Below are 14,826 nucleotides of genomic sequence, written 5' to 3'. Positions count from 1 at the left end.
CCCACAGGCTCCGTGAGGGCGGGGCCCTCGTCCGGACTGTTCTCGGCCGTCTCTCGGCGTCTACAGCAGTGGTGGGCACATGGTGGGCATTTAGTGGTGGATGGGCGGATGGAAGGAAGAATGGACGGACAGAAGGATGGATGGGTGGCCTTTCTTTAGAGAACGAGCCTCAGTACTAACAGGGTGGTTTGTCTGAACTTGAGGGTTGAACTGCACAGCAGAGCCGGAGGCTCTCTGGGCTGCTGGACTTCTCCTGGGTGTGCGACGAGGAGATTAGTCAGGAAATCAGCCCAGGAAACCCACGTGAAAGGCTGCATTTCTCAGAACTCCCTGGAAGGTCGGCCTTTACCAACAGTATTAGGATCTTAGTCCCAGAACAATGCCCTTTGGGCAGCTGGGTGGAATTTTGTGTAGGTGCATGATCATCATTTTCTTCTCCTCATCCTGTGACAAACCACGAAGCTCTGCCCACACAATTGGAAAAATACGTCTCTTGTGTGTGGAGGATTAGCCTGACCCTGAACTTGCACTGTACCGGGTTTTGCCGCCTGGGCATGATTGACATTTGGGGCTGGACCCTTCTTTGTCCGGGGGCCACCCTGTGCATCGTTGGGCGTTTGGGAGCACCCCTGAACTCTAGTCACTAGATACCAGCAGCACTTCCTGAGTTATGACAACCAAAAACGTCTCCACATGTTTTCAAATGTCCTCTGGACGGTGAGGGGCTGGGGTGGGGGGAGGACGGGGCTGTAGCTGTTGCAAAAACAGCCCCGGTTTGAGAGCTGGTGCTCTCGGACCCCAGACATGGCCCTCTCAGGTGGGGCTGGTTGATGGGTGCTTGGTCATCTTTGCAGCTGTTCCAGTGGCTCTCCTAGGTCCTGTACGAAGCTTGTGAATGATTGCAGAGCATACAATCCTCGGATCAGCTGCTATGTGGGTCCTGTTATTTATTCCCCACCTGCAGAAGGACACTGGGCTCAGAAGGCTGAGCAGCCCAGGACTACATGTCAAAGTTTAAAACTTCCATTTAGGGCAAAGTGAGTGTCCCTGGGAGCTCTGCGTTGGGTCCCAGGAAACTTCGGCTGGATTGTGGATTTTGCCCTCTGTCCTCTGAAGCCAAGGACAGCCTCAGTCTAGGCCATGGGACCCGAGGCGGGTTGGGGCGGGGGGTGGCGCACCCCGCATGGGGCTGGCAGTCTCTGCCGCAGACTTGGCCTTTGTTCCTAAAGTGCAAGCCCCGCCTCCCTGATGAAGCAGAAGGGTTTGAGATACTGGTCTTTGGTCATGGAGAAATGCAATCGTTGTCACTGTTGGCAGGGTTCTCCACCAGCATCCCAGAGAGTCACCCACCGTGGATGAGCATTAAAAAGGGCCGCCCCGTTCATTCGGCAGATGAGAACTGAGCACCCACGGCAGGCGCCAGGCCCTGGGCTGGGCTCCCGGCGTAATTTTAACCACAGCTGCTATTCATTGCGTGCCTACCATGGGCAGGCCCTGAGCTCAGTACTTTATTCTAATGCTTTCAAACCCCTCAGCAGCCCTGGGTGGTGGATTACCGTCCCCATGTTGCGGAACAGGAAAATACAGCACAGAGCAGGAAGTAACCTGCCCCCGGCCACAGAGCCAGAAAGTGAGGGGGTCGAGATTCCAGCCCAGGCGGCGTGATTCCAGAGTCCACTCTCGGCCGCTGCTGTGCTTCCCACGTGGAGGGAAATGGATAAAGCCCTTGTCCATTTCCCTTAAAGCTTCCTTAGAGAGGGAGGGTGAGGCCGGAAGGCAGAGTGGGTGCCCCGTGTGGCAGGGGCCAGAGGCACAGCCGATTTTGCCAGCGTCCTAGAGGGTGGAGCTGGAGGGGGGCCTCAGAAGCGGCCCCTCTGCTCCCACGACACTGGTCATGAAATTGTCCCCCCAGAATAAGCTGTGAAGAGAAAAGGCAGGACCAGGCTGGAAACAACCTGAGTTCAGCTTCTGGCCTGTGTTGGGGTCCATCCTAAAGTTCCCGGCCCTCCAGCCACACTGTCCCTCCAGCCACACTGGCCCTCACAAAGTGAAGACCCTGAACCCCCACATAGAAGCTAAAACCCACTGTCCAGCTGCAGCCAGGGTGATGGGAATGAGGTGTGCTTTCTTTATATGAAGAAAAAAATTAACGTAGGGTGAAAATTGGGATACATATTCTAAATATTACACATAAAAATACGTAACTGGAGCAGTTAGTGAATGGCGGATGGTAGCAGAGTGGGCCAGGTAAGCAGCTGTGTGACTACAGCCTGAGAGGTGTGTCCTCGGACCCTGGGGACAGGAGAGGCACAGGGTCCCTGAGCTGTCCTAGCAGCCCGCAGCTCCGAGCTCCGCCACTCTCTCAGCCGTGTGACTTAGAAAGTTCCTTAGCCTCTCTGCGCTGCTCTTCCCCGTCTGTAAAACAGGGCCTCGCACGACCCGCTTCCTGGGACCGTTGGGAGGATCAGCAACCCCAGGTGCAGGCTGCTGGAGTTCTGCCCGGCTCTCAGCAGGAGCACCAAGGATGCCGGTTTTCCTTCCTGGTGGAGGGGACACAAGGGTCTTCTTGATCACGCCCTGGCCCCCGTGCACGAGTGTCCGCAGCTCAGACCGGCAGGCGCGCCCCTGTCGGTGTGCTGCTGGGTTTCTGAGAGCCGGACCCTTGCTGCAGAATCAGCTGGGAGTTGCTGCAAGTGCCAACTCCTGAGCCCCAGGCCAGATCGTCTGCACGTGGGGCCGAGGCATCTGCACTTTGGCCAGCTCCCCTGTGACCTCCAAGGGGTCCTTCGGGTGGGTTTCCAAAAGCGCTGGCCTAGGACCAGACTGGGCGGGACCTGAGCAGCCCCCAGGACCAGTAGGGCTGGGGTGTCGAACTCATCCTCACCAGGGGCCACATCAGCCTCGCGCCTGCCTTCGAAGGGCCAAATGTAATTTCAACTCCTTAACAGTTAAGGAGTAGTTGCATTTATACAGTCCCAAAATTATTTCGGCCCTTTAAAGGCGACTGCTTCAGTCCATTAATAATCTAACAGATCTTAATGGGGGAACCTACCAATCACCGGGCATTCTCCCGGGCACTGGGAAACAACAAGGAACAAAGCAAAGCTTTCTGCCCTGATGGGACTTATGCTCTGGTGGGGAGATCCAGACAATAGCCCTGTTCACAGCTATAACGGGTAGAGAACAGGGCAAGGGGGACTGGGGGCTGGGGCACAAGCGGTTCCACTTCAGAGACTGATGGCCCCTCTAAGGAGGTGACCTTTGAGTAGAGACCTGATGGGTGAGAAGGGACCAGCCAGGTGGAGCTCTGGGGGAGAGATTTTCGAATTAGAGGAGTGAGTGCAAAGGCCCTAGGGCAGGACCGAGCTTGGCTTGCTGGAGGAACAGACACTGGTGCGTGAAACAAGGACTGACACAGGAAGTGAGGTGGGAGAGGGCGTCCGCCTTATAGACCATGGGAAGAAATGTGGGCTTGATCCCAGGTGCATCGGGGAGCTATTGGGGAGTCTGCAGCTGGGGGAGGGAGCGTGGTCAGATTTCTGACTAAAGAACCCCTCTGGCTGCTGTGTGACGCACAGGGCACAGGTGCAGGACTGAAAGATGGGAAACCAGAGAGGCAGGTGGCAGTCGAAAAGGGGTGGTGGTCACAGTGGCGTCACAGCGGCGATGGCCGAGCAGGCGGAGCACAGAAGTCAGACTCAGGATGTGTTTTGGAGGTGCTACTGTCCATACTAGCTGGTGGATTGGGGTGTCAGGGGTGGAGAAACAAGAAGGATGAAGAACAACGCCCAAGCTTTTAGCCTGAACCCCAAGACAGAGCAGACAGGCCTTTGAGGGATGAGCTGGCCACCTAACAGGTTGGCCAGGACCAGAGCCAAGACCAGAGAACCCTGGTGTCCTGGGTAGCCTGGGACTCATGCCCCTCCCCCGCCCCTTAGCACCTGCCTTTAGTAGAATGTCAGCTCCCAGGCCAGCAGCCTGGCCACCAACGTCCTTGAAATGACCCCTACACAAGGCTGACACTCTAGAGCCCCGAGCCTGAGAACACCTTTCGAGGTTACCTGTGTGCCTGGCAGCCTGGACCGCTGCAGCCTAGATGAATGGAATGTAAATTAGTGACTAATTGTAATTGCCACCAGTTAATCACCATGACCAAGGCTTGGTCAATTTCCACAGCTCGATTATCACCAGGGTGCAATAGTCTAGGATCTAATTCGGGCACAGGGAGCGCCTTTGTTTGGAGCGCTAACCGACCTGGTGACCCCAAACACAGCACGCAGTGTCTGTTCCCCGGCACGTAGGCAGTCCCCAGTGCAGGGAGGTGTAGGAGACCGTTCCGCGTGATGTGGGCCCAGCTCCCACTGGGAGATGCACGGGACCCACGCCCATGGATAGGTTCTCCCGTGGGGAATCAGGCCTGCAGTGTACCTAGGCCACTATGAGTCTTGCTTTTTGCTAAAACTCCCTCACCCTGAATTGAGGACATTTACTGCAAAGTAACTTCCTAAAATCCATGCTAAACCTTCCAAGGATGAGTGTAACCGGTTCAACCACTTTTGCCTTTTCATTTGCAAATATCCCTCTTCTGTGAGGTGATTAGCGCCATTGGCTCCTTTGTTTTCTGTAAAAGGGAACCACCTAAAGTGAACCTGTGCATAGGAAAGGAGGACCACCATGTAATGGGCAGAGAAACCCAATAAAGGCCTGTCATGGTGGAGGTCATGGCTTTTGCTCCCCTTGAGAGAAAAGCCATGCTGTCCCTTTTCCTCCACCAGACTCAGTAATCCGTGTGAATGTCTCACTTCATCCATAATGACGTGGACACTGCGGGCCAGTGTCTGCATCAGGGAGGCAGCCAGGGGTGGCTAGGCCAGTGTGGCCAGACCATAGCTCAGTCTGAGGACCCTAGTTTAAGGAAAGAACTGATTTATTTTGCAGAAGCCGAAACATCAAACTTCAGGACTGGGGGCGGGGGGGGGGCGGGGTGCTGCGTCATGCTGAAGGTCAGCCACCACTGCTGTAGTATAATGTCATTGCCCAGCATGGCAGACACCAGCAGAGGAGACCAGCCTGTGACATTCACTGGGGCCCATCATAGACCAGGAGCCCTCTCCCCCAGACTCTGTGACGTGACTCCATGTTTCCACTCTTCCCCTGAGCCAGGATGAGCTCTGTGCTTGAGGTTCAGTGCACGAGTCGAGTCTCTACCCAGGTTCGTCACGTCACCTGAACGTTTATCCTTTGGGCCGAGCCCTGTTCTAAGGACCGGGGGACAGGGCAGTGACAACGACGACCCTCATAAAGTTTGTATTTCAGAGGGAGAGACAAACAAATGAGTGAGCATGGTAGCGGAGAGCTCTGTGAGAAATAAAACGCAGCGCGAAGGGTAGAGAGTAGTGGGGGGTGGCTGGGGAGGCCCCTCCGGGTGGGAGTCGTTTGAGCAGAGACCTGAATTAGGAGGAGGAGCCCCAGGTGAAGATCTGGAAAATGAGCCTTCCAGGAAGTGGAAACATCAAATGCAAAGGCTCTGTAGGAGGAACATTCTAGAAGGGAAGGTCAGAAATTGGGCCAGGAGCCTTCTGAGTCATGGCAGGGTTTGGACTTGGTTGTCATGGTGGCAGATTTCAGGTCACATTACCTCCCAGGAAAGCAGAGAGCAAAGTGCCAGGAGGCCCGACTGGGGTTCCTGGGGTTGGGGACCCTGGAACTGAGGAGGGAGAGGGGCACCAAGGAGAATCGGAGCGACAATGGTCTATCCCTCCAGACCGGTGATTCTCAGACGTGGCTGTGTGCTCAGAGATGGGTCCCAGGTCCCGTGCCCGACCTACTGGGTCAGAATCTCTGGGAGGCAGCACTCGTTGGATCCAAAAAGTCCCGTGGGTGACACCCCTTGTCCCCGCCAGTTTGGAGCCTGTTGAGAGATTTCACAGGAGTGAGGTGGATGGAGCTGCAGCGTCCGGGGGTGACAGGAGAATATGGCGGCAGTTTGGCTGGTTGAGTGGGGGACGTGTTCCACCCGAGGGAACCTGGCTGCCCTGCGAAGCCCACGGCCTGCTGGACTGGGCAGCCAGGCGGGTGCCAGAGAGAAGAGAGAATGTCAGACCGGACCCAGCCGGATCGTCGCTCCCACCCAGAAGGGCAGTGGAGGAGGGAGAGGAGGCGAGTGGAGAGACGGTGGGACGCCTGAGGCCAGGGAAGGGAGACTCCCACGCACCCTCCAGGGTCAGAAAAGGGAGCTCTTTCTTCTCAAATAATGCCACTGTCCCGTCGGATGTGGGAATTTGTATTTTAGGCAACGCACGTCATCACACGGCCTATTGGAAGACTAGCTGGATACTGAGTCCTTGCGACTTGCCCTCTTTGTCAAAAAAGTCCCATTTGGAAGCCTGACATCTTGCTGGAATCATAAAGAAGTTGGCCTAAAGATCGGAAGAGTTCGTTCATTCCTTCCTTCCTTGAGTAAATGCTGTTTGAGCTCTTGCCATGTGTTGGGCTTGGAGATGCTGATGAGCGACTTTGATACAATAAGATGGAGCAGATGATGAGAGAGAGGCCTGTGCGAGGGACAGTGGGCCCCAAGCAAGGGGTGCTCTGGAGACGGGCACTCAGAGAGGAGGTGACGGCCGAGCCACTATTTGGGGGGAAACAGACGTTCAAGGTTTAAGTAGTGGACAGAACAATGCTCCCCCAAAGAGGTCCACGTCCTAATCCCTGGAGCCTGTGACTGTGTCACCTGTACGGCAACAGGACTTTACAAGTGTGAGGGAGTTGGGGATTGGGGCGATCTCCTGGATTATCCGGGTGGGCCCGACCTCATCACCCATCTTTAAGAGGGAGGCAGGAGGCTCTACGTGAGAGTAGGAGGAGATGGGAGGAGGGAAGCAGAGGGCAGAGGGATGGGAGGAGGGAGCCACGCATCGAGGATTGCAGGGGGAGCTGGGAAAGATGAGAAAGCAGATTCTTCCCCAGGCCCTCCAGAAGGAGTCGGCCCTGCTCACACCTCGATTTCAGGATATTGGGCCTCCAGATCTGTAAAAGAATAAATGTGCATTTCTTAAGACACTAAGTCTAGGAATTTGTTACAGCAGCCACGAGAAACGCATACATCTTACTTTGCATGATGCACCATTGTAATGATTTACACTTATTATCAGAAAACATTTCATTGGAGGGTATAGTGATCTAAGGCCTCTCAAGTGGGAAAGTGAAATGGATGTGGCAGAGACATTTTTAGATAGAGTCCATATGACTCGGAGACTTGGGGTATAGGGATGAAGGAGGAGGGCGGTGGGTGTCCTTTGTCTCTGGCTCGGGTGCTGGCTGATGCAGTGCTCTAAGGCTGGGCGCCCGAGAGGAGAGCCAGAAGGGTCCTTTATGCCACACAGGGCACGTCGTCTGGCAGACAGGCTGGGGCACAGCTGAGGCTGGCGATGACATCGGTCACGGTAGAACAGGGGCACTCTGCCCGGGGCCCCACCCCTCCTCTGCCTGAAGACAAACCCCCACACGGAGCTGGTTCACCCAACCCCTTTCGGGGGGCCTCTCCTTTGAACCGTTCTCACAGGCTTTGGAGCTTGGACGGAATACTTTTGATCAGATTCTGACAGATGCATTTTTCCAATTATAAAGTAACCCGAGGTGATTATGGGTAATTTTTCAAAGGCAAAAAAAAAATCCTCTCTTTAACATATTTCCTTCTCCTTTTGTTCCGTGCAGTGTTTTCTTTTTTTTCTTTCCTTACTTGGGCCCCTTGGACATATCACGTGGATTTTCTGTCCGTTCTTTAAATCTGTTTCATTGCACAAGCATTTTTTCTCAGTGACTACACACTTCCAGGGATCATTCTTGACAGTTTTACAGTTTTCCACTGGGCGGTGTGCTGTAGCCACTCGTCTCGGCCCCGAGGGCGGAAGCCTCCATCATTCCCACCTCCGTGTTACAAATGCAACAGTGGGGCCTTTATTTACTAAACATTTCCTGCATTCAAGATTGTTTTCTTAAGCTCAGAATTTGAGAAATAGAGTTCCTGGGCCAAAGGAGCTGCACATCCTTTTCCTGGGTTTGGGTGGGGGCGGGGGGAGCAAAATATTAACATGAACTTTAGCCTCTTGCTCACGTTTAAGTGCCCAGTTCAGCAGCATCAGGCACATGCACGTTGCTGTGCAACCATCTCCAGAACCCGTCATCTCACAAAGCTGAAAGACCACCCCATTGAGCACTCACTCCCCACTCCCGCCTCCCGTACCCCCTTGTAGCCACCATTCCACCTTCCAGCCCTGTGACTTGGGGGGTGCACATTGTTCAGACTTCTTGATATAAATATTGTCAAACTGCCCTCCCGGGAGTTTAGGTCATGCACACTCCCACCCGGGCACCTGTGGCCATTGTCTCCTTGAGAGCTTTGGGGTTACATTTTATTTTAAAAACCTGACCTTTGCTAATTTGGTGAAAACAGCACTACCTTGCTGCTGGTTCCTGCTGTTAACGGTCACCCGGGACTCCCCCCAGGAAGCTGCGCTGGCGTCTGAGTGACCGGTTCTCGTGCGGCTGTGTGTTTGGGGCGTCCGCGGGGTTTGGGTTTTATCAGTTACTCTGCCGCTGACATCTCTGTTCTCAGAAGCCCAGCTGACCGTCTTCTCATGTCGTTTCTCTCTCAAGGGCAATACGACGCGCGGGCCCGAGTCCTCATTTGCCACATGACCTCCGTCCTCCAAGTGCCCCTGGGGGAGCTGGAGCTCCTTGAAGAGACGTTCCTTGAGAGCCTGAAGGAAACCAAGGAGGAGGAATCTGAGTAAGGGAGCCCTGAGACCCCGGCCCCACCTACCGGGAATGGAGAACTTTTCAAGTAACAGCCCCCTCTTTCCTTTCCTTCCATTCAGAGATGGTGCACGGGGCGTCCCTGGGGCAGCCCCGACGCACCGAGGGGCCTCAGCAAAGTCACTGCCCCCCTGGGCCCCGTTCCTCATTCCTCATTCCCAGGAAGAGCAGGTTGAATGGATGATCGCTAAGGGCTTGTGGCTAACATTCCGTGACCCCGATCCCCTGCCTCCTACCAGGTTCTTGTCCGTGGGCTGGAGTGGCCTGGGTTTAAATCCCACCTCTGACATCCATCTGCTTTTTTTGACCTTGGGCAGGTGCCCCCACCTCCTCTGAGCCACGGGATTCCTACCTATATAACAGGAGTAACGACAGAGTCCCCCCAGGGTAGTTGTGAAAAATGACTGCGACCCTATCATAAGGCGCTCGGCCCAGGGCTGGCACGAGCCAGTGGTTGGAAGGTATGCGTCCTTCCCTTCCCCCGCGTGCCCCTGCACCCACCAGCTGTAGAGTGGCTTTGCTACCTACGTACGAGTGTGTGGAGGGATATTACCCTGGCACCGTGGCCAGTGCTCAGCTCTTTGCTAAACACCTCGCACAGGCTCCCGGAGCAACCGATGGATCCAGGCACGGCCTAATCGCCGGCTGCTCACACCAGGCACGTCCCCGGCCTGGGGTCACATTGGGACATGATGACCGGCTCCGAACAGCCAGGTTGTGCCAGCCCAGTCCACCTGGGAATCTGGCTCCGAGGCCAAGTTCAGAACTGCAGCTGCCCCACTGCCAGGGTTTGGAGCAGGGGGAGGCAGTTGCCCTGAGAAACAAGGGAGCTCAGTCTGTTGAAATAACCTGGAAACAGACTGGTTTTGACTCCCAGAGCTGTGTCAATAAGGAAACACCTGGACCCAGGTCAGTTACCAGGGTCACAGGGCTGCCCAGATTCCGGGGCTGGATCGAGCACTGACAGTATCTCGTGCGCCTTGCAATGCAGGAAACTCTCGGCTCTTGTTTGCAAAGCCTGTCTTCAGAAAGAAATACACCACCCAGAGGACTTGTTCGGATTGTACCAATAGTCAGATCAGGGAGTACCCTGGGCCAATAACATGGCCCAGCTCTGCCATGTTAGACCTTGAACAAGTTAGTTAACGTCTCTGGGCCTCAGTTTCCTCACCTTCAAAATGGGTATAATAATAACGCCCTGCTCATAGGGCTCTTGGAGGTTTCAAGTGAGTCCATTTGTGTGAAGCGCTTCGAGCAGGCCTTGTGCAGCGTCACTGGTTGATGGACATCACTGTTTGCTCTAGTATCTGCTGTTGTTGCTGTTACTACCACGTGTGGGTCCTTTCCTCAGAAGAATACTCCACGCGTGGCATTTGTCATTTCTGTGGTAGGGACTTTGGAGACCTCTCAGCTTCTATCTCTGGTCTGTGGAAGGATCTGAGACCCAGGGAAGGACAGGGCATGTCTGGCCTCGTTCTCAGCTGGATTCTGCTACCAGGGCTCTGGGTGGCCCTGGACGCTGTGCTTTCCCTCTCTGGGCAGCAGCAGCACCAGTCTTTTCACCAGTGCACGCAGAGGATCGAGTTATCTGTAGGCTTCTTCTAACTCTAAGGTTTTGTGTTTCTGCAAGGTGAGCTTATCACTCGGCACCCCAAGGCGATCCTTTGCAGCCGGGGCTCAGGGTGTGACGAGCCTCCTTTCTGTTCTCGGGTCCCCAGAGGAGCCCCGAGTCACCCAGGCTTCCCCCGCCTGTTGGATGACTTCACTCCTCTGTGCCTCAGTGTCTTCATCTCTGACCCGGGGTCACGGAGGTGACTCCCTTAGGAGGCGGTTAAGAGGATTCCATGAATGCATGCACATCAAAAGCTTGGAACAGTGCCTGGGACACAGCGGGGTAAATGTGAGGGAGTGCGCTGCTGGAGGCTGACTCTGGTCACGTCACAGTGATATCGTCAATATCTAACTTTTATTGAGTGTTGACCAGACGCAGGCCCAAGCCGTCACCTCATCCGGTGGTCGTAACAATCTCCTGAGGGGTTCTCCTGAGGGGTTTGCAGGTCAAGGAACAGAAAGGTGACCAGACTCGCCTAAGGCCACACAGCCCATCGAGGCACCGTCTGATTTCGCCACCACGTCCAGCCTGACGGGCATCCCTCCGGGCCCAGCTGAACATCCCAGGTCCCCTCCTTCACCTGAAGAAAGCAGTCAAGATAGCTCTTTTACTAGGGAAGCGTCTCTGAACTTCCCCATGATAAGCTCTCCCTCTCTATCAAGGGAGAAAGTGATTAAAACAAAGAAGAGGGGGGGGGTGGGGACCAAAGGGTAAGGAGCACCCTCTCGGGGGAGATAAGCTGGCAAGGGAGTGTCCCTGGCTGGTGGGACCGTGAGCTGGGCAGTGGGCCCCTTGCTCCTCACCGGGCGTCTGGGGCTTCGGCCCGGGATCTGCATTTAGGCTTCCGCCTCCGTCTTGCACAGGCTGACACAGGACGCCGGCTCGGGGTCCTTTCTGGCTTTCCGGAACCCCCGTGTGGCCCTGACGGGTAACCAAGAAGCACCGTCAGTAGCGGGAACAGGGCTTCCTTTGGATCGCAAGTCATGCCCTGAATTCTCACTTCCAAATACAGGGCGTGTCCCCGATGTGAGTCACAGCGCGTGGCTCCTCGTGGGCCCGAGGTGCGGAAGTTCAGACGCTGACGTGATAGCGGGAATAAAAGGCCGTGATCATTGATGACGGCCGGGAAAGCTCTTGATTCTAGGTACAAAACAGTTCTTAAGAACGTTCAAGTAATGACACACACAAGGAAGCAGACGGGCAATTCGGGTGGGCGTTGCGAGGCAGCGCCTGAGCTAAATAACTTAAGGGAAACTACTGCATCCTTTTTGACTCAGCAAATGTTTAAAAAAGGTTTCAGTGACAATACAAAGCAGAATACTAGAGATTCGAGTATACGGTCCGTCTTTGTAAAATGGATTTGATGTACAAGCATTCATGCCTTTAAATTAAACAGCCTCAAGAGTGATTGTAATATATTTACGTTTCAATGACTCTCTTCCCCGCAGGCTGTGGTTTCCCCAGCCACAGGCCCAGCTACCCGGGCCTGCGGTCCAGCGCCCTGGCTGTGCTCAGTATTTCCAGGACCCGTCTGGCAGCGCACACAGCTATGACAGCCAGGGCTTCCTTCTCGATGGTGACTGGCCTGCACTCTGTTCCGTGTCCCCCTGATCTTCCTAGATGAGAGCAGTGAGTGGGGGACAGATCTCTGCAGCAAGGGGTTCCCGGTCGGTCCTGGCCAGAAGGACTCAGGTCTGTTGAAGAGGCGCTGTCCGTGCGCCCCTCGGGTCCCATGCCCAGGGCCGGCAGCGGAGGGTGCAGAGCAGGAAAGGCTCGGCCTGCGCCCTGCAGGTTTGGCCCTGCGGTTCTCGGACTTGACACACAGCAGGCCCCTGGACACACAGCTTGTGACAGGCAGCCTCCTCCCCCTCAGGCCCAGAGCTTCTGGCCCAGGAAGCTGTGCTTTGAATCCCTGGGGATTCTCATGCAGCTGATCCAAAGCCCACTCTTCAAAACTCAATGGTCTGGAAGTGCAGGCTACTTCCCTCTGGAGGCTTAGAGGACCCAGAGTCAGGGCATTTAGGTAACCTTGGGGCTTGAGCAGGCTTCCTGGAGGAGGTGACTGACTGTCCCCGATGTCTTTGAGAAGTTCCTTGGCAACAGAGGGCCTGCAGGCACACAGTACTGAGGTGTAGAGGCAGTGGCCTGTGGGAGGCCTGTGTGCCTGGAGGGCACGTTAGGAGGAGACAGGCAACAAAACACCCCCAAACCAACTCACAGAAACAGAGACCAAAGGGACGGTTACCGTATTGGAGTGCAGGACGAAAAGGAGAAGGAGAATACAGTCCATAATATTGTGATAAGTTTGCACAGTGGGGTGGTCGCGTGGTAAGCTATAAAAATGTCAAATCAGCCCCGGGTGCTATAGCTCAGTGGACTGAGCACGGGCTGCGAACCAAAGTGTCGCTGGTTTGATTCCCAGTCAGGGCACATGCTGGGTTGCAGGCCAGGTCTCCAGTGGGTGTGCATGAGAGGCAACCACACATTCATAGTTCTCTCCCTCTGTTTCTCCTTCCCTTCCCTTCTCTCTAAAAATAAACAGATAAAATCTTTTTTAAAAATGTCAAATCACTCTATGGTATACCTAAAATTAATATAACCAATGTGAGATTGTATACCAACTATACTTAAATGTAAAAATGATTATTATTTTTAAAGTGCTGAGCAGTGAGTCTGTGAAGGAGGCAAGCAAGCCGTGGAGGGCCTGAGGAGGAGACAGCATGCTCAGGGCAGGGAGAGAGCCCGGACGGGGGAGAGGGAGGCAGACAGGGGTGGCTGTCCTTCCCATCTGACCTTGGTCACTGTGGTGGTGCTGTCTCCATCCTTCCATTTGCAGTCCCCAAGTGAGAAAACAGGCTCAGAAAGAACTGGGAGAGCCAGCAGGGCTCACAGGCAGAGCTGGGCTCCAACACCTCTGCCCCCAAAGAACCAGCCCTTCCCAGGCAGTGCATGTTGAATGACACAATGCTGACTCCCAGGGCCCCTGCTTGTCCCCTGGTGTGTTCCCATTGTGTGCCCTCGACAACTTGAATTTTTGCTCCGGCCCTGACCTCTGCCAAAAGCAACTCGTTTACAGCCTTCCTATCTTTGCCCTGATTAGCGCTAGCAGTTAAGGGCCAAAGTATATCTCCTGCGTTTAAGAGGAAACGACCGTTAATAATGAACGCAATGATAATAGCAACAAACATGCCGGACGATTACAACACACAATGCTGTGTGTGGATTGCTGCCTCCAGCTCCCACAACACCCCCGGGCATCAGTGCTATTATTACCCCCGCTTGTCGGCCGAGGACGGGGCTCTCTCCATCAGGACGGTCGTTTGCCGCATTAACAGATGACCTCCAGGTCCCAGTGACTTACAGCCACACGGGTGCATTTCTTGTCCGGACGACACGTCCACTGCCGACCGGCTGTGGCTCTGGTCCACGCTGCTTTGGTTCTGGGTCCCAGGCTGACAGCGTGACCCCTCTCTCTGGAACATTGCTATTCCCAGAGCAGAACAGGAGACTTCTCAGCCTCCCCACTGACTCTTAGAGGTTTCATCGGCACCCACTCATTCTTCCCACCTGCGTTTCATTGTGGTTCGACGGGGAGGGGTGTGTGCACTCTTCCCGTGGGGAGGCCGGGGCAGGGAGGGCTGACGGGGACTCGGTGAGCAGTGGGTGACACACTAGCACCCCTGAGGAGGAAGCACTCAAGCCCTCGCTGCCAGGGCTGGAGTCCTGACCTCAGAACACAGGCGCTTCCTCACCGTCCGCCTTCCCCTCGGCTACGTGCGTGCGGCTCCGACGCCTCACCCGGCACACCCCACGCACCGCAGCTGGGGGATCGGGTGCTGTGCCGAGTGCGGAGACTGCCGTCCCTGCTTTCTGCTTCTCTGTAGTGAAGCGTCCGAGCAGGGCCCTGCCGGTCCGCCCAGCAGCTGCTCAGGGCGACAGTCGGCTGAGCTGAGCTAGCAGAACCCCAAAAAGCAGAGCAGATCCCCGAATGCCCAAGTCAGACCCCAGCCTTCTTTGATGACTGGGGGGCAGACTCTCTGTCCCACCGTCAGGGCTGGCTCTTGAGGGAAGGGTGGGAAGGAGACAGGTACTGGTCCAAACTGCCCAGAGGGGCCCACGTGTCGTCCACTCTCAGACGAAGAGTGTGGATTGAATGCAGAAAGAAGGAGTGAGTTTAATCCTCACAACCCAGCTACCTTAAGAGGCAGATGTTATTCTCCCCGTTGTACCCAGGAGGACACGGGGGCTGGGGAGAGGTGAGAGCCACCCCTCATCCGTGCCCACCCTGCACCACGTTGCCTTGGGCTTGGCGGGTGTTCTCCTCCCTGAGCCCCCAGGCCCCCGCCCCAGAGGTGGCACTACCAGCCCCCGGGGACAAGAATAACCCGGGGACAAGA

The 14,826-nt window shown here is 55.3% G+C and overlaps 1 protein-coding gene across 4 annotated transcripts in view; it reads left to right on the top strand.

The window, feature by feature from the left end:
* TMCO4 (transmembrane and coiled-coil domains 4) overlaps positions 1-14,826 on the top strand; it is a 76,885-nt gene that overhangs the window by 21,590 nt on the left and 40,469 nt on the right. For all 4 annotated transcript variants that reach the window (XM_036025417.1, XM_036025416.1, XM_036025418.1 and 1 more), the window contains one exon: positions 8,659-8,791. In XM_036025417.1, coding sequence (XP_035881310.1) covers positions 8,659-8,791 — 133 coding nt within the window. The remainder of the gene's footprint in view (positions 1-8,658; positions 8,792-14,826) is intronic.

Source organism: Phyllostomus discolor, chromosome 5, assembly GCF_004126475.2.
Source record: "Phyllostomus discolor isolate MPI-MPIP mPhyDis1 chromosome 5, mPhyDis1.pri.v3, whole genome shotgun sequence".
Lineage (NCBI taxonomy): Eukaryota > Metazoa > Chordata > Mammalia > Chiroptera > Phyllostomidae > Phyllostomus > Phyllostomus discolor.
Note: the sequence above shows the minus strand (reverse complement) of the source record. Positions and strands in the feature narration are given on the sequence as shown.